General features: G+C 39.6%; 1 protein-coding gene across 1 annotated transcript; it reads left to right on the forward strand.

The window, feature by feature from the left end:
* Positions 1–540: 540 nt before the first annotated feature.
* LOC131140414 (glycine N-methyltransferase-like) lies at positions 541–12,892 on the forward strand. Its single transcript, XM_058090823.1, has 6 exons — positions 541–852; positions 3,885–4,012; positions 5,499–5,612; positions 5,898–6,040; positions 8,117–8,238; positions 9,668–12,892. Exons 1-6 carry the CDS (start codon positions 644–646, stop codon positions 9,837–9,839), a joined length of 888 nt encoding a protein of 295 aa, XP_057946806.1. The 5' UTR covers positions 541–643; the 3' UTR covers positions 9,840–12,892.
* Positions 12,893–20,680: the final 7,788 nt, after the last annotated feature.

Consider the following 20,680-nt stretch of genomic DNA (forward strand, 5'->3'; position numbering starts at 1 on the left):
ATGTGATTGGCGGGAGATTTGGTGTAACCCCCGCCTCCTGTCTAAAGTCTACTGGGATAGGCTCCAGCATATATCGTCAACCCTAGTGTGGTGAGTGGTATCAAAGATGGAGGAATGGATTGATTTTGAGGAGCGTTGATTGGGTCGTTTGTAGTTGTGAATCAGAATGATATGAATAAGGATATTTTTTTAGTTTTTGAGTTTAGTTTTTGATATTGATATTTTTATTTTTTTTATTTATTACGAAATTATTTAAATTCTTACCGATAGTAGTTTTTGTTTTTATTGACTTATTTTGCTTCATTATGATTATAATTATGAGTAAAAAGTATCGATATCAGTATTAGTACTGACAAAACTGGCCTTGTATTGTATTTACTTTGGTATCAGATCGGTGCCAAAATTTGCAACACAGCCCACCCTTATCAGGAAGTGATTACGGAAGTGACGCATCTCTTACATGGACCAATCAGAAAAGTAGGCGGCTCCTCATAGAAGAACGTCATTGGGTTAAAGTTTTTTCGCCGCATATAAATAATAACAGCCATGACGTGAGTTTAGCATGTGCGGATAGACGCTCATTGTCGAATATTTAAAAATAAAAATAAAAAATAAAAAAACACCGACACGAAGCAGAACCAGCATGTCGGTCGACAGCGTGTTCAGGACCCGCTCGCTCGGTGTGGCCGCCGAGGGTCTTCCTGATCAGTACGCCGATGGTAAAGCAGCGAAAGTGTGGCAGCTATACATCGGAAACACGCAGAGTAGGACGCAGGAGTACAAAAGCTGGGTGGTGTCGCTGCTGAGGGAGCAAGGTGCCCGGAGAGTGCTGGATGTAGCCTGCGGAACAGGGTAAAGTCGGGCACAACTGACGCCACACTCCACTAAAAAACATGGCTTCCGGCTACCTAGCATAACATGTCATGTACTATGTTGTATATTTATTAAGTCTAATGTGTGTTAATTCTAATACCCTGAGGAGCCAGATATTTTTATTACCCCTCTGAATATTGTAAAAATATAATTCATTCATTATTAATAAGATAAATGTTGGATATTACACTGAATCGTGGATTAGCTTAGCATACTGATTGACATTGTATTATCATTAGCATCTTCAGTATACATGTATTAATATTTAGTATTCTTCAGTGTTCCTCTGTAATTCAATCCCTTCTACATGGTTACATTTGATATGCACCACCTTTCATAACAAAAAACGACTAAAACTTGGAAAATAATCCACAAAGTGAAAATAAGATTATGTGATACAGAGAGGTGATGATAAATTGTTAGCATGTGATCATGCTTAAATGCCATTTCATGATATAATATGTTGATTGACACTTGGTTGGTGTCCATTTGTCAATGGAGGGCTGAGACACCGCCGGCCGTCCATCAAACCGAAAGTGGTGATTATTAAAATCACCGTCTGGAAAAAGAAAAATATCTTATTTGTAATTCCTAAAATGTCAACACTGCAAACTATAAGTAAAATATATGATATAATAGTTAGTCAGTGTGCTGACGTTGACCCCATTCTGCAGCACGAGCGTGTCAGGCGACGTAAACATGATCAGAGCGGAATGTGGTTTACAAATGGCCTCACTATTTTTAGCCCCCCCTTAAAATATGCCCGTCGCATATGATGGGGAATTTATGAAATAACAAATTCACACATGCCAAACGGTGGCTCATGAGTTTCCTTATCCGTGCAACGTAAACAACTCCAGATCGATAGTGAACTTATGTTCTCCTGAATGGGATTACATAATTTGTTTTCTACAGTCCATATCCGCCCCCCCTCTTGTGCTTTATAAGTTTGTTGCTGTTAATCATTGAAGTGCAGTAACTTTTTCAGGTCATTGTTCAATCTGACTCGTCGTAAAAAGGAGCGTGTGAGGTCATGTGCAGGTTGCGTCAACATCGCCTCCCAACGAGTTTTTTTTCAAGGAAGTCGCGGACAGGAATCAACAGCCTCAATCCAGAATGGAATTTGTGTAGGCGGGGGAACTGCGCATTCGACATCGAAGTCGTTAAGCCTTCTTGCACGATATCATGTAATTGAGGTCGTTAGAGAGATTATTCATCTCAACGGTGTTTGTTTTCGAGCTGAAAACTCAAAACCAAAATATTCAAATGCATCATATCCGTGCTTGTTGTTAAATAGCATATAGTTACAGATGCAATGCTAATAGCTTTATGAATATAAGCATTTTTATTGTGGTTTTTATTATGTTATTAGACAGGATTTGTGACACTCTTATTTGGAAGGACTGAATTGTGATGTGTTTTGACAACAGAAAATAATTGAGAAGCTCGGCTGTAGAGAGGAGATAATTAATGAATAATAAAACAACCTGCACGGTGGTCGAGTGGTTAGCATGCAGGCCTCACAAGCTAGGAGCCCCGAGTTCAATTCCATCCTCGGTTATTTCTGTGTGGAGTTTGCATGTTCTCCCCGTCCGGTTTCTCTGGTTTCCTCCCACATTCCAAAAACATGCTAGGTTAATTAGCGACTCCAAATTGTCCGTAGGTATGAATGTGAGTGTGAATGGTTGTTTGGCTATATGTGCGCTGTGATTGGCTGGTCCGCCTCTCGCCCGAAGACAGCTGGGATAGGCTCCAGCATAACCCCGCGACTGTAGAGAGGAGATAATTAATGAATAATAAAACAGCTGGGTTGCACGGCGGTTGAGTGGTTAGCATGCAGGCCTCACAAGCTAGGAGACCCGAGTTCAATTCCATCCTCGGCTATTTCTGTGTGGAGTTTGCATGTTCTCCCCGTCCGGGTTCTCCGGTTTCCTCCCACATTCCAAAAACATGCTAGGTTAATTAGCGACTCCAAATTGTTCATAGGTATGAATGTGAGTGTGAATGGTTGTTTGTCTATATGTGTTCTGTGATTGGCTGGCCCGCCTCTCACTTGAAGACAGCTGGGATAGGCTCCAGCACCCCCTGCGACCCTCGTGAGGATAAGCGGAAATGGCACCCAGGCCGCACTTTGGACACCACTGCCCTAGACAGACCATTCATTGATAATTGACTGATTAATTGTAAAGCTTTATTCACTATAAGAAATGGATACTGGGATTAATAAACAATCTTTGTAAAGAAGTTCAAATACAGCCATTGTAGCTAATGAGCTAATGTGGCTGGTTTAAGATGTTTAATATATATATATATATATATATATATATACACAGTACACTATGTCTCAAAAAGAAACTGAAACAATGTGTTTCATAAGAAGAAAGTGAAAGTTAACACTAAGAAAGTCAATTTAGCTTTGTCTATAGTGTAGCACCAGATCCTGATAGTATTCATTCATTCATTCATTCATTCATTCATTTTCTACCGCTTTTCCTCACAAGGGTCGTGGGGGTGCTGGAGCCTATCCCAGCTGGTCGCCAGCCAATCACAGGGCACATATAGACAAACAACCATTCACACTCACATTCATACCTATGGACAATTTGGAGTGGCTAATTAACCTAGCATGTTTTTTGGAATGTGGGAGGAAAACCGGAGTACCCGGTGAAAACCCACGCATGCACGGGGAGAACATGAACATGAACATGTGTGTGTGTGTGTACGTGTTTGTACTTGTTTGTACCGGTGTATCGATTTAATTGGTGAACTTCTTAAAAAAAAATCTGTCTCTTCCAGGGTGTGGTGGCAAATTCACATGCCAATCATAAACAAGTCATAACCATTGTTTTAATCTTCTTGTCGTCTGCATTCAAAGCTGAATGAAACCAATATATTTGGTTGGAAAAAAAACAACAACTTTCATGGTGTCACTTTAGCAAACACACAAAAGATTACCAGAATCCCATTGAAGCCACATTTTGCTTACACTGCCTTTTTTTTCTATTCTGTAGCGTGGACTCCATTATGTTAGTGGAGGAGGGGTTCAACGTGGTGAGTGTGGATGCCAGCGACAAAATGCTCAAGTACGCACTGAAGGCGAGATGGGAGCGAAGAAAAGAACAAGCCTTTGACCAATGGGGTAAGAGATTTTGATGAATGTTCTAGTACAGTGATTCCCAAAGTGTGGGCCGTTGTGGTCCTGCAGGTGGGCCATTAAAAATATAAATATATATATATATAAAATATAAAATAATAATAATAAAAAATATAATATAAAACTATTATTAAAATTAAAATATTATTCATTTTTGGAAATATTATTGTAAAAAATTGTTTATTGTAAAATATTTATTGCATGATTTAAAAAAAAAATATAGGCCTAAGTAATAACCTATTGAGTGTTATTGACCTGTCACAATATTTTAGGAACCTTATACAGTTTATGATTGATATGAACGTAGCTCTCTGGTCATCATGCCAGTCTTAATAATAATAATAATAATAATAATAATTATTATTATTATTATTATTATTATTTTTTTTTTTACTGGTTTTTACCCGGTTTTCTCCGGGTACTCCGGTTTCCTCCCACATTCCAAAAACATGCTAGGTTAATTAGCCACTCCAAATTGTCCATAGGTATGAATGTGAGTGTGAATGGTTGTTTGTCTATATGTGCCCTGTGATTGGCTGGCCACCAGTCCAGGGTGTACCCCGCTCCAGCACCCCCGCGACCGTTGTGAGGAAAAGCGGTAGAAAATAAATGAATGAATATATTATATTATATTAAAATAATTAACAATAATAATGAATTATTATTATTATTAAAATACATTATGAGGAATAATGATGATAAAATAATAATAATAAAAAAACAATAATTTATTATTATTAATAATTATTAATAATATTACATTATATATTATTACTGTTATTAATAATTAATAGTAATAATTTATTATATTATTATTATTATTATTATTATTAAGTTCTCTGAGAACGCAGCATTTCGTATATGTACTGTTTATAGGACAAAGGTTGGCTGCAGACATTTTTTAGATTTGTTGGCCCTGAGTTGGTAAAGTTTGGGAACCCTTGTTGACTTTTTTTGAAGCTGTGGTGGTGGGCTGCATGGGAGGGTGTTTGCATTTCAAGAAAAATGACAAATTGCACTTTTTTACTGGCTTATTCATGTATTAACTAATCGAATTAATTTTTAGTAACTAGCAGAAAATGTTGCTGAGAGCTCTGCCGACATTTAAATTGGATGCGGGATACCTAGCCGGCAGACAGGTAAACAAAAATACCACAAAGTGCAATGAGATTGAAACGTGAACCATCACACACACACACACACACACACACTTGCATACATAGGCGACAAGCTGTCGTCAATTGACTCCACATTTCAGGACTATTGTTCATTCTCCTGATAATAAGAAACAAAGTGAAAGTCAACACAAGATGTGTCACGTATCTGGTGACATAAACCAAGTGCCCCAGCAAAAAGTAGGGTTCTACTATACCCTATCCATCTAAAAACTCGACTTAAAAATAGTCGGTTCTACTATCATTGTGTTTATGTGATACATTTGACATTTTTTATTATTTTTTTCCCCCCCAAGTCATTGAAGAAGCCAACTGGCTGACACTACCAGAGGACATCCAGAAACCAGGAGACGGTTTTGATGCCGTTATTTGCCTCGGCAACTCCTTCGCTCACTTACCAGACTTTAAAGGTACAGTACTTCGGGTTGTTTACGGTACACCAAAACACTTACCATCAAGTAGTTCTGGATTGGAATCTTGGTTCTGACTTCTCAGGAGCATTTTCTCTGGGTTCTTTCTTCTCGAAAAAACAAGCATGTTAGCTTAATTGGAGACTCTGAATGGCTCTATGTCCAGCATCAGTTGAGCGACAATTCACCTTGCTTATGACCTTGAACTAGACAATCGGTAGTAAATAGATGACTGATTTTTCCTGATTTTTTTTTCTCCTAAATTGTCTGTTTTGGTACTCTTAGGGGATCAGAGTGACCAAAGGTTGGCTCTCCAGAACATCGCTAGTATGGTCAAACCAGGCGGGACCCTCATCATCGACCACCGCAACTATGACTACATCTTGGAGACCGGGCGGGCGCCACAAGGCAAAAATATTTACTATCAGGTACGAAGGGGAATAGGATTTGGTATAGTATAGTATATTGCATTTTTTTCATAATGTCATTAATTCATATAATTCTCACTCTTTCATGGTTGATTATGGCGCATTATTACTAACCAAAATCATATGTGGCATCCTGGTCACTACTAGGCATCAGTAATCATACATTGATGAGATATTACCTGCATTAAGTCAGCAATGGATGACGTGACAAAAAATTCTCCTCCCAGTCTGTGTGGAAGTGGTACATTTATGGCATCATACTTTCATTCATTAATTCATTTTCTACCGCTTATCCTCATGAGGGTCGCGGGGGTGCTGGAGCCTATCCTTCCAAACTCAGTATGCAATCTAGAAGTTTAGAATTAATAAATTGGAAGCTAACTAGTTAGCTCGGTAGATTGAAACAGTATTGTTAAAGCGATAGTATGTCACTTAAGGGATCTCGTAGCCTGCGCTCGCGGTATGGTCGGAGTGTACGTCTACAGTATCTATGGCAGATTAATGTTAGGCTGACTGTTTTGTATATTAATTGATTGATTTTTTTGCCATAATACGATCGAGATACTACAACAAGGAACTTTCCCGATATTAACGATGAGTTGCTATGTCTTATTATTGCCTATTATGTCTATTATATTAAGTAATATAAGTGTAAAGATGACTATAGGGGTGTTATTTTATGTCTACAGGGCTCTAATAACGTTTAAAAACAGTGTTTAGGTTATAAACAGGGTTTCTATGCTGTAACTATGAAAATATTCCATTTATTAATATTATATTCTACTTTGTAGAAATTCTGGAACCAATTAACCACGATAAACGAGGGACGACTGTACAGGGGAAGCCCTCAGACCAATCGCAGTCTCGTACGGATCGCTGGTTGGCTTTGAGTTAGTTTGAATAGCAAAAGAAACCCAATTTCCCACATGACAAAAGTTAGCATTTATTTCATTCAATTGCGTAGATATGATACATAATGGACAGAAACCAAATGCCATACATAGCAGGTCCTTCAACACTCCTTAGGTTATGACCTTTATTTCCCCTGACGTCTTTGTCATTAAATATACATTTAGAATTTAATTTGAACAGCATGTGGCGGTCGTGAATAAATGCCGGGTAAGCGCAGTGATTACTGTCACAAGGATGTATGGCCCACAAACAATACACATACGTAAATGCACCAAATATACTCTAAAATCAAAAACACTTCTAAGCTAGGACTATGTTATGCTAGCCATAGCATTTCAGTATGTGGAATCAAACTATGGAATGGATTGAGTAAGGACCTCAAACAATGCACAACGATGAGCCAATTCAAGAAACAATACAAGCAGTTGATGTTTGCTAAATACAAGGATGAAGAGTCTTGAACCAGTCATGATGTGCTATATATATATATATCACTATATTGACACTTACTATGGTACCCATTATGGCATTGGATGCTCATATCACCGAGTACTTTGGTACGAGGTACATTATTAAAAAACAAAAACAAAAAAAACCCTAAACTGTATTATGGAAAGCAGGAAGTGAACAAATGTAACAGTTAGTGATTGTAAAAGTACCATATATATATATATTTGTTATTAAAAAACTAAAATTAAATAAAATTAAATTATTTTAGAAAGGCAGGAAGTGAACAAATGTTCAAAAAATGTTCAACAAATGCATGTTCAAATGAAATAAAACCATAAACAAAAATTAAAAAAAATGTAAAACAAAATGTAAAAAAAATGTATTATTATTTTTTTTATATTACAAAAATAAAATTATATTAGAAAGGCAGGAAGTGAACAAATGTAACAGTTACTGATTGTAAAAGTACCAGATGGAGGGGTAGGATTTAATAAGCTTTGCTTCTTCCTACTCCTTTTGGACATGTGGAACTGGGAACTGATTATGTGATGCATTCAATTGTAATCTGATGCATGTTCAAATGAAATAAAACCATTACCATAATGGAAAAACATAACTCATCATGCATATTTCAAGTACATTCACCGTAATGATTGCATAAGAATTGGACACCCAAATGCAGCATGTCATGCACCATTGAACTGTGTGTTGCAGAGTGATCTAACTCAGGACATATCCACCTCTGTGCTGTGGGTCAACAGTCAGCCCCACATGATCACTCTGGACTATACCCTCCAAGTGCCCCAAACGAGCCCCCAGAGCCAACCTGAAGTCAGGTAGGTGGTCAATATGAAAGCATGGTAATGACTGTACTACAAAGATGGTTAAACAAAAACACAACAAAACTAAACTAATGTTATTTGGTAATAGCAGAAACGAAATAGCAGAAATTCCTTCCTTCCTTCCTTCCTTCCATACTTCCTTCCTTCCTTCCTTCCTCGGGTCTCTTCACAATTTCATTCCTTCCTTCCTTCCTTCCTCGGGTCTCTTCACAATTTCATTCATTCCTTCCTTCCTTCCTTCCTCGGGTCTCTTCACAATTTCATTCCTTCCTTCCTTCCTTCCTTCCTCGGGTCTCTTCACAATATCATTCCTTCCTTCCTTCCTTCCTTCCTTCCTCGGGTCTCTTCACAATTTCATTCATTCCTTCCTTCCTTCCTTACTTCCTCGGGTCTCTTCACAATTTCATTCCTTCCTTCCTTCCTTCCTTCCTTCCTCGGGTCTCTTCACAATATCATTCATTCATTCATTCATGCCTTTTTTCCTTCCTTCCTTCCTTCCTCAGGTCTCTTCACAATATCCTTCCTTCCTTCCTTCCTTCCCTCCTTCCTTCCTTCCTTCCTTCCTCGGGTCTCTTCACAATATCATTCATTCCTTCTTTCCTTCCTTCCTCGGGTCTCTTCACAATATCATTCCTTCCTTCCTTCCTTCCTTCCTTCCTTCCTTCCTCGGGTCTCTTCACAATATCATTCATTCCTTCCTTCCTTCTTTCCTTCCTTCCTTCCTTCCTTCCTTCCTCGGGTCTCTTCACAATTTAATTCCTTCCTTCCTTCCTTCCTTCCTTCATTCCTTCCTTCCTTCCTTCCTTCCTTCCTTCCTTCCTTCCTCGGGTCTCTTCACAATTTCATTCCTTCCTTCCTTCCTTCCTTCCTTCCTTCCTTCCTTCCTTCCTTCCTTCCTTCCTTCCTTCCTTCCTTCCTTCCTTCCTTCCTTCCTTCCTTCCTTCCTTCCTTCCTTCCTTCCTTCCTTCCTTCCTTCCTTCCTTCCTTCCGTCCTTCCTTCCTTCCTTCCTCGGGTCTCTTCACAATATCATTCATATTCATCGAGAGGCGGGGTACACCCTGGACTGGTGGCCAGCCAATCACAGGGCACATATAGACAAACAACCATTCACACTCACATTCATACCTATGGACAATTTGGAGTCGCTAATTAACCTAGCATGTTTTTGGAATGTGGGAGTACCCGGATAAAAAACCCACACATGCACGGGGAGAACATGCAAACTCCACACAGAGATGCCCGATGCTGGAATCAAACTCGGTTCTCCCAGCTGTGTGGCCCGCGCGCCAACCACACGTCCACCGTGCAGCCTCCCCCAGCTCACGTGAAGTGGAAATGCCAAAGACGTCGGTCTCCGTTAGCCGGACAACTGATCAGGTCGAGAGAAGCATCCAACCGTGTTCTTCCGTTTGCGTTTTGCAGCAAATTCCGCCTGTCCTACTACCCCCACCGCCTGAACAGCTTCAAAGCGCTGCTGAACCAAGCCTTCCACGGGAAAGTGGAGCACAACGTCTACGGAGACTTCATGACGTACGTCCCTGACCAAAGCCGAGCCCCGTGCTACTTTGTCCATGTCTGTAAGAAGAAGGCCTAGCTAGCATGAACGCCTTTCAGTTCATACACATTGAATCTTCCAAATTATGTTCGATTTGATCTGAAATTCTAAAAATTGTATAAAAAAAAAAAAATTCAATTTAATGATCGCCTTTTAAAAATTAGTCACAACTGGTGGCCCACAGAGTAATATATAATAGGACACTGTTATGTTGACTATAGCAAAGATGTGGTGGATCACTTTTATTTACCATGTAAAAACGCAGATTAGTGTCTGTTTTAAGTCCATATGGTGGCCTTTTGTTGTAATTTTGTTTGATGAAAAAAATTATTTTTTTTATTATGTAAGCATCAGAATCACATTTTGCCTTATTCTGCGCTATGCTTCTGTAGTGTTTTTTTTTTTGCTGTAATCTTGCAAAGTTGTTGATGTCAAGGCCAACAAGAACGGACTGACACCATAAAAGGGATATCTGACAGTTCTTGTCGGTCTAACCTACTTGCAGTGTTACAACAGGGTCAGACCCTCTAAAGTCCACACGGGTTTTTCATTGGTGAAACCGTTTAGGAGTTTAACGCTGCCTGAAGTCCAAATGCTCAAACCTTTGTCATGGTTTACCACCTCCAAGTCATCTGACTTGCCTCTACATGGACGGGGGGCTGATTCAGTGTCTACGGCAGGGGTGGGGCAAACTACGGCTTGGGGGCCACATACGGCCAAGCCAAGCGTTTGAATGAAAAAATGAAAAAAAACATGAAAAAATCAAACGACAAAACTGTGAAATTAAATGACACTAACACAAATAACACTTTTACAGATAAAATTAGACAAATAATTCAAGGAAAATTATAAGCATAAAATAATGTGTGTGGTGAATATATGCCCCCCCCCCCCCCCACACACACACACAATTTTTTTTGTTAACTCAATACGGCCCGCTAGTCAAAATATTTTCGCACCCCTGGTATACGGCAAGGGTGTCAAACAAAAATTTTCCAGGGGAGGGGGTACTTTCATACATTTTGTGCATTAAAGGTGCGAAAACCAATTTAATATATAGCAAGCTACCCGAACAAAATAGCCAAATGCATGAAAGTACCCCCCCCCATTTTGTTAACTCAATGCGGCCCACGAGTCAAAATATTTGCCCACCCCTGGTATACGGCAAGGGTGCCCAAAATTTCTAGGGGGGGGGTACTTTCATACATTTTGTGCATTAAAGGTGCGAAAACCAATTTAATATATAGCTAGCTACCCAAACAAACTAGCCATGCATCCCTGATGTATGTATTATTTTAACTCATTTAATTTGATTTTATTTTAATTTAAGTAATTTAATTAGATTTTATTAAAATTGGAAAATATTACCTTTTGTTTATGATGTAAAAACACTGTATGGGGAATTCCAAATTAGCCGCAGCAGTATGCACCAGGGGTGTCCAAAATACCCGCTACCTATAACACATGGATTTTATTCGGGTAGCTTGCATCTTTAATGCACAAAATGCCTGAAAGTACCCCCTGCCCCAATTTTGTTAACTCAATGCGGCCCACGAGTCAAAATATTTGCCCACCCCTGGTATACGGCAAGGGTGTCCAACAAAAAATTTCCGGGGGGGGGGGGTACTTTCATACATTTTGTGCATTAAAGGTGCGAAAACCAATTGAATATATAGATAGCTACCTGAATAAAATAGCCATGCATCCCTGATCTATGTATTATTTGAACTCATTTAATTTAATTTGATTTGAATTTAAGTTATTTAATTAGATTTTAATATTTGAATTGGAAAATATTGCACCAGGGGTGTCCAAAATACCCGCTACCTATCCTTTGCTACCTATATCACATGCATATTTTATTTGGGTAGCTTGCATCTTTAATGCACAAAATGCATGACAGTACCCCCCCTTAGAAAATGTTTGGACACTCTTGCTATACACCAGGGGTCGGGAACCTTTTTGGCTAAGAGAGCCATGAAGGCCAGATATTTTAAAATGTGTATCTGTGAGAGCCATATACATTTTTTTAAACATTGAATGCAATAAAATGTGTGCATTTGTATGTAAGACCAACAGTTTTAGATATAATGGGCTCTAATTACGTAGACCAGGCACACTACCCCACGCCAAGGGGGTGTGGCCAGCATACTTTCGTGAGCAGCGCAGTGTCTAATAATAAATCAAATACTTGCTGCCATTAATGCAACTTCTGCTGCTGCATAGTTTTGAACCGTATTCAGTACACGTATTTCATTCTTTTGGCCATCTTCACCAGAAGGCTTGGTTCTGCAGCTTTAGCTATTTGACTAAAGGAGGAAAGTTTACATTTACATGTTTTTTTGACATCTCAATGACCGAGGTAGACTACAGCATTACCCAGTAATAATCAAGTTTTGGTGTTTGACCTGGAAAATATCATCAGGAAAGATGGATATGGTCGGCCATACTGCAGTAGAAAATAGATGGACGAATTAAAATGCATAAGAAAGTTGTTGATTTTGAATATTATTTTTAACAGTCATTTCTGTGATGGTTTACTTTAAAATGTTAGCAAAAATGCATTTTTATTGTGGTAAGAAATGCTTGAGAGCCAGATACAGTCATCAAAAGAGCCCAACCTGGCTCCCGAGCCATAGGTTCCCTACCTCTGCTATACACACTGAATCAGTCCTCGCTATGTTTAGGGAACAGTTGCATCAGAGTCACAACCTGGGACACAATCCTGCTGTCAACCAAAGATTTTTGCATCTTCTTGAATTTAATCATTTATTTGTACGTTGCACTTTGATTGAAAGCTACTGAAAACAATCATTTTATGTTACTCTGTTACCCGGGCCGTAAAACATCAAAGTTACCAAATAACTCAACGCACACTCACAATTTGAATGTTATCAAGTTCAGTGGCCTCCTGCTGTTTGGCTGCAGATTGCATGGTGCATTCAAATGTCTCGTCAGCACCACCAATGGTTTCACTTCTTTTACAGGAGTGAATGGCAATGCACATTTTCATTCGACATTTCACAAGAGTCTTACGTTGCTGGTTATTAAAACTTGAAAATCATTCAAATAATAAATATGTTTTTATTGTGTATGGTGTGTACATTTATATTTATTGTGAAAAAGCAGATGACACTCAATATTTATAATATTTATTAATGCCATTTGAATAAAGCATCCCCAAACACTTGTTATTGAGGACCGGAACGATGCTAAGTCCTAGCTTAATGTTTCTCATTGGAGCTTGCATCTTTAATGCACAAAATGCATGAAAGTACCCCCCCCAGAATTTTTTTTTTCAAATTAGCTGCAGATATACCCGCTACCTATCCTTTGCTACCTATAACACATGGATATTTTATTCGGGTAGCTTGCATCTTTAATGCACAAAATGCATGAAAGTACCCCCCTAGAATTTTTTTTCCCAAATTAGCTGCAGATATAGTCACCACCTATGCTTTGCTACTTATAACACATGGATATTTTATTTGGGTAGCTTGCATCTTTAATGCACAAAATGCATGAAAGTACTCCCCCTAAAAAATGTTTTTTTTTTCAAATTAGCTGCAGATATACCCGCTACCTATCCTTTGCTACGGATAACACATGGATATTTTATTCTGGTAGCTTTTGCATCTTTAATGCACAAAATGCATGAAAGTACCCCCCCTAGAAAATGTTATTTTTTTTCAAATTAGCTGCAGATATACCCGCTACCTATCCTTTGCTACCTATAACACTTTTATTATTTTATTCGGATAGCTTGCATCTTTAATGCACAAAATGCATGAAAGTACCCCCCTAGAATTTTTTTTTCAAATTAGCTGCAGATATAGCCACTACCTATGCTTTGCTACCTATAACACATGGATATTTTATTTAGGTAGCTTGCACAAAATGCATGAAAGTACCCCCCCTAGAAAATTTTATTTTTTTTCAAATTAGCCGCAGATATACTCGCTACCTGTGCTTTGCTACCTATAACACATGGATATTTTATTTGGGTATCTTGCAACTTTAATGCACAAAATGCATGAAAGTACCCCCCTAGTTTTCTAGGGGGGTACTTTCATGCATGTGTGGACACTCTTGTTTGGAAAATATTACCTTTTCTTTATGATGTAAAAACAATTTTCAAATTAGCTGCAGATATACCCGCTACCTATGCTTTGCTACCTATAACACATGGATATTTTATTTTATTATTATATTTATTTATATTTAACCATAATAAATTACACCCACCCTGTCACAGCTACACATTCCAAGCTGCGTATAAAGTATCAAGGCATCGAACACAACGCCCTGCATCGTCTTCCAACAATTCTTACTTTGCGTGTCTGAAGCTCAACACTTCTGAGGTCTCTGCGGTATCGGACTTTTAGCGGTAGACGGCCATGCAAGGAGCTGATACACGAAACAGATGTGACAAATATTTGCCAGATGTGGCTGCCTTGAATTTGCTTTGCTCGTGAATCACCAAGACCACGTTCACATTTGCAGGGTTTGATGCCCGATTCTGATTTTTTTTGTTGGGTGAGAAGTAGCCAAAAATGGTTAGCCACTTTAAAAAATGATTACGAGATTATACTAACAAATATAACAACTTCATCACCTCATATTGCAGCACGATGATGCGGGGCCCTATGTTGCAACAATCTGTACACAAACCCCAGAAGCTGAAAACATGCCAGTTCTTACATACTCACCCGACATGCCCATGTGTTAACATTTTTAGGTGTCTGGAACAGATTAACTGGATTTACATTATTTTCTATGGGAAAATCTGCTTTGGTTAGAGTCCGTTTTGGTTTGAGACGAACCGTCCACCACAAACATATAAACTATTTGTGCTACAATAAGCATCAAACAATTTGCTGATTGTCTAAGTGGGAATGTTGTCCTTACATTACTCTAGTCCAGGGGTCTCAAACTCAATTTACCTGGGGGCCACTGGAGCTAGGGTCTGGGCAAGTCTGGGCCTTTAAAAAACGCATTTATTAAAAACAGAAAAATGAATAAAATTTGCTTTGGTTCCGATTTTCTACAAGAAAAGCTCTGATAAAACATTCCACTGTTCTCAAATATCTTACGTTTTATTTTTCTACACAAAATAAGATCAAGAATAAAGAATCAATCAGTAATAAATAAATATAATAATAATAAAACGGCAAATAATTAAAAATTAAGAAACCACATATATTTAGTCAAATTATTTTTTTCAGATTAAAATGAACAAAGCATTATTAGAGCCCTATAGACATGACAAAACACGACTATAGTCAACATATTGTGCAACTGCAGGGTCTTAAGACACATGCTAACTCGCAAACTAGAGTTAGCTAGCGACCTGAACGGTAGCCTTCAAATTATTTCCTTTCAACTTAAAAAGCCAAAAACTTACCACTTCCACACGGATAGGGAGGATAACTATTAACAGTTATTTAACCTTTAACATGAACATGAATCAAACGTAATAATTTTTTCTGGGTACATGATACCATACAGCATCTATATCAAACTTGCGCGGGCCGCACTAACATTAAACTTTTCATATCAAGGCGGGGGCCTCAAAATACTGTTAGCATGTTTGTGTGTATTTGTACAGTATGTGAATGAGTTGGCAAAGCAACAAAACTAAAGAATCCCAGCTGTTGGTTTCCCAGCTGCCACTGCTGGACGCCAGAGGAAAAAAAAAGTGGACCCGGTGAAAGAAGCATAATAGTTTATTTGCTTTTATTTATGTTTCATAGTTCTTTAAGAGTGTCCTCATCTAAGCAATACGCATACAGTAGACGCTTACACTGTGTTTTGGAAACCATTGGAAATCTGTCCCTTGGATGGGCCAAGTTTAGGGTCTGGTCCCATTTATAGAGTCATTATAATAAAAGTCTGGGTCACATCGAAGACTCGACTGGGATTTTCCACTCCTCAACACAGCCCATGTTAAGGCACTATTTTGACACAGAGGTTTCAGATTTCAGATGCATGTATTCAGAAAGTACAGTAAGACATGATGAAAAAACATCTGAAGAGAGAAAAATGTGGAAAACACAAAAGCATTTAACAACGTCTGGAATTGTGCAGCATTGTTTGATGCGACTCAGTTCTCAGATTGCTGTAGGAACGTTATACTGGATTTGTCTCATGCTACTTCAGTAAGTGGAACAAATAAAGGCATGAACACCAGAACCGAAAAAGAAACAAACCATCCAGTGGATCATGACAGTACCCCCCAAAGGCGTATCCCAAATGTCCCAAAGTTCACCGTCATCCACAGTGGGACAGATGAACCAAACAAATCAAAATAGAGGATGTTTCATTGATTGGAAAATGACGTGGAACAAAACAGTAAGTGGAACAAATAAAAGCATGAACACCAGAACTGAAAAAAAAAACGTCAAGTTGATCATGACAGTACCCCTCCCCAACGACCGTATCCCAGATGTCCCAAAGTTCACCGTCATCCACAAACCAAACAAATCAAAAATGGAGGATGTTTAATTGATCAGAAAATGATGCGGAACAAAACAGTAAGTGGAACAAATAGTGGAACAAATAAAGGCATGAACACCAGAACTGAAAAAAACAAACAAACATCAAGTTGATCATGACAGTACCCCTCCCCAACGGCCGTATCCCAGATGTCCCAAAGTTCACCTTCATCCACAGTGGGACAGATGAACCAAACAAATCAAAATGGAGGATGTTTCAATGATCGGAAAATGATGCGGAACAAAAGAGTAAGTGGAACAAATAAAGGCATGAACACCAGAACTGAAAAAGAAACAAAACGTCCAGTGGATCATGACAGTACCCCCCTCCCCAAAGGGCGTATGCCAGATGTCCCAAAAATGACCTTCATCCACAGTGGGACAGATGAACCAAACAAATCAAAATAGAGGATGTTTCATTGATTGGAAAATGATGTGGAACAAAACAGTAAGTGGAACAAATAAAGGCATGAACACCAGAACTGAAAAAAAAACCGTCAAGTTGATCATGACAGTACCCCTCCCCAACGACCGTATCCCAGATGTCCCAAAGTTCACCGTCATCCACAGTGGGACAGATGAACCAAACAAATCAAAATGGAGGATGTTTCATTGATCTGAAAATGATGCAAAAAACAGTAAGTGGAACAAACAAAGGCATGAACACCAGAACTGAAAAAAAACAAACAAACATCAAGCTGATCATGACAGTACCTCCTCTCCAATAGGCGTATCCCAGATGTCCCAAAGATGACCTTCATCCACAGTGGGACAGATGAACCAAACAAATCAAAATGGAGGATGTTTCATTGATTGGAAAACAATGCAGAACAAAACAATAAGTGGAACAAATAAAGGCATGAACACCAGAACTGAAAAATAAACAAACTGTAAAGCTGGTCATGACAGTACCCCCTCCCCAAAGGGCGTATCCCAGATGTCCCAAAGTTCACCTTCATCCACAGTGGGACCAAACAAATCAAAATGGAGGATGTTTCATGAATCTGAAAATGATGCGGAATGAAACAGTAAGTGGAACAAATAAATTAATGGATCGTGGATCATGGATAAATTAGCGGATCATGACAGTACCCCCCTTCTGTCATGATTCTAGTACCTCCCGCAATTGTTTTGCTTTTGCTTCGTGTTTGACCTTTTTATCGTATATTAGTATTCATATTGTTACAATATCTTATCTTTTTCAAGTAAAAATGACCAGTATCAGACTTGGTATCGGTAATATTGGTCCTGCTTGATATCATTTTTCCATGCTAACATGTTGAGCCCCCACCCCCACTTGTTATATAAGCTGAATCAAAGCGATCCCATCGGGATCGTCTTATTGGTCTTGGCGTGCCGTGGCGAGGAGGAAAATGTGAGCGCTCACAGAGGACATATCATCGCCGTCGTGATTTTAAAACGAATGACAACAACATCGTTACAATCTGCCGGAATATCTTCCGAACGGAGCGTTCATAAACAGGAAGGGAATTCTCTTCTTGCGGGAAGGAGCCAAAAAAAGACAAAACGGTGGTTGACAATATGTTGGAATGAGACGGAGGTGAAAGGCTGGGAGGAGTGAGACCTCCGAGCCTTTAGAGCCAATTTGAGAACCTTGTGATGCAAAACCAGTCCTCGGCAACGGACAGTTCCCATGGCAACAGCGATCTGCTAAAGTTCCTTGTTGACAAATGACAGCTCTCCTTTCCTCAGCACTCACTTGGCGATGCATGTGCCTTTGTGTGTCTTTTATTTGGCAGGACCCCATATGGGGTTCATTTTCTTACACACACACACACGGGGGCGGCTTCCTACTTTTCCCTAATGACCTCAGTCGCAGTTATTTGTTCCTGTATGCAGTATACTTTACATATATATATTTGCAATCGTAGTAGAATAATGAAATGCACAGCATGTTCCGATATTGACAATCGTTTCAGTCTGTTCCATTATTGACTAGAACTGCAGTCAAGCCTCTAAAGTCAAAGGGTCAAACACTGCTGTCGTCATCCAGAATCCACAATTGAGATCCAAAAATGTTACATTAAAAGTAGGGTCCAGATGACTCAGAATGATCTGAAACGCGCTCCCAACATGATTCTGGGAGTCACTTTTTCCACAATCACAAAAATTTCGCTTGCCTTCCAAATGCAATCTCAATGGACGACGTTTTTCAAGAATAACTCCTGAACAGAAGGTCGTACCAATTGTGGAAGTCCCTCCTTCGCCCTTATATGCTCACCCTAACCCGTAACCCCTAACACTCTAACCCGAACCCTCATCTTGATAGGACTTACCGTTCTTGAGCTACAGAGTTTTGTCCACCCTGGACAAGACCTCATTAACCCCTATACTTAACCCTAATCCTAACCCTAACCAGAATCCACAACAGAGATCCAAAAATGTTACATTAAAAGTAGGGTCCAGATGACTCAGAATGATCTGAAACGCGCTCCCAACATGATTCTGGGAGTCACTTTTTCACAGTCACAAAAATTTCGCTTGCCTTCCAAATGCAATCTCAATGGATGACGTTTTTCAAGAATAACTCCTGAACAGAAGGTCGTACCGACGAGTTCCAATTGTGGAAGTCCCTCCTTCGCCCTTATATGCTCACCCTAACCCGTAACCCCTAACCCGAACCCTCATCTTGATAGGACTTACCGTTCTTGAGCTACAGAGTTTTATCCACCCTGGACGTCATGAACCCCTATACTTAACCCTAACCCTAACCAGAATCCACAACAGAGATCCAAAAATGTTACATTAAAAGTAGGGTCCAGTTGACTCAGAATGGTCTGAAGCGCGCTCCCAACATGATTCTGGGAGTCACTTCCGATTGTGCTAATCCTATATGCTATATGCTAATCCTAACCTTCTAACCCTCTAACCGTTACCCTGTAACCCTAACCCGAACCATCATCTTGATAGGACTTACCGTTCTTGAGCTACAGAGTTTTATCCACCCTGGACAAGACCTCATGAACCCCTATACTTAACCCTAACCAGAATCCACAACAGAGATCCAAAAATGTTACATTAAAAGTAGGGTCCAGTTGACTCAGAATGGTCTGAAACGCGCTCCCAACATGATTCTGGGAGTCACTTCCGATTGTTGAAGACCTTCCTTTGCCCCTATATGCTCACCTTAACCCCTAGCCCTCTAACCCTAAGCCTCTAACCCTCTAACCGTTACCCTGTAACCCTAACCCGAACCATCATCTTGATAGGACTTACCGTTCTTGAGCTACAGAGTTTTGTCCACCCTGGACAAGACCTCATTAACCCCTATACTTAACCCTAACCCTAACCAGAATCCACAACTGAGATCCAAAAATGTTACATTAAAAGTAGGGTCCAGTTGACTCAGAATGGTCTGAAACGCGTTCCCAATATGATTCACTTTCGATTGTGGAAGTCCCTCCTTCGCCGCTATATGGTAACCCTAACCCCTAACCCTCAGATCCTAAACAGAATCCACAACTGAGATCCAAAAATGTTACATTAAAAGTAGGGTCCATTTGACTCAGAATGGTCTGAAACGCGTTCCCAACATTATTCTCGGAGTCACTTCTGATTGTGGAAGTCCCTGCTTCGCCCCTATATGCTAACCCTAACCCTGTAATCCTAACCCGAACCCTCATCTTGATATAACTTACCGTTCTTGAGCTACAGAGTTTTATCCACCCTGGACAAGACCTCATTAACCCTTATACTTAACCCTAACCCTAACCAGAATCCACAACTAAGATCCAAAAATGTTACATTAAAAGTAGGGTCCAGTTGACTCAGAATGGTCTGAAGCGCGCTCCCAACATGATTCTGGGAGTCACTTCCGATTGTGCTAATCCTATATGCTATATGCTAATCCTAACCTTCTAACCCTCTAACCGTTACCCTGTAACCCTAACCCGAACCATCATCTTGATAGGACTTACCGTTCTTGAGCTACAGAGTTTTATCCACCCTGGACCCTGAACCCCATGAACCCCTATACTTAACCCTAACCAGAATCCACAACAGAGATCCAAAATTTTTACATTAAAAGTAGGGTCCAACTGACTCAGAATGGTCTGAAACGCGCTCCCAACATGATTCTGGGAGTCACTTCCGATTGTGGAAGTCCCTCCTTAGCCCCTATATGCTAATCCTAACCTTCTAACCCTCTAACCGTTACCCTGTAACCCTAACCCGAACCATCATCTTGATAGGACTTACCGTTCTTGAGTTACAGAGTTTTATCCACCCTGGACAAGACCTCATTAACCCCTATACTTAACCCTAACCCTAACCAGAATCCACAACTAAGATCCAAAAATGTTACATTAAAAGTAGGGTCCAGTTGACTCAGAATGGTCCGAAACGCGCTCCCAACATGATTCTGGG

The sequence above is a fragment of the Doryrhamphus excisus genome, chromosome 13, assembly GCF_030265055.1.
Source record: "Doryrhamphus excisus isolate RoL2022-K1 chromosome 13, RoL_Dexc_1.0, whole genome shotgun sequence".
NCBI classification, from domain to species: Eukaryota; Metazoa; Chordata; class Actinopteri; order Syngnathiformes; family Syngnathidae; genus Doryrhamphus; species Doryrhamphus excisus.

What these genes read in the sequence shown, in the direction of transcription:
- LOC131140414 (XM_058090823.1), top strand. Translation starts at nt 644, where the DNA reads ATGTCGGTCGACAGCGTGTTCAGGACCCGCTCGCTCGGTGTGGCCGCC. An exon ending in GCAAAAATATTTACTATCAG is followed by an intron (nt 6,041 to 8,116) that starts GTACGAAGGGGA and finishes TGTGTGTTGCAG; the next exon opens with AGTGATCTAACTCAGGACAT. An exon ending in CAGAGCCAACCTGAAGTCAG is followed by an intron (nt 8,239 to 9,667) that starts GTAGGTGGTCAA and finishes TGCGTTTTGCAG; the next exon opens with CAAATTCCGCCTGTCCTACT.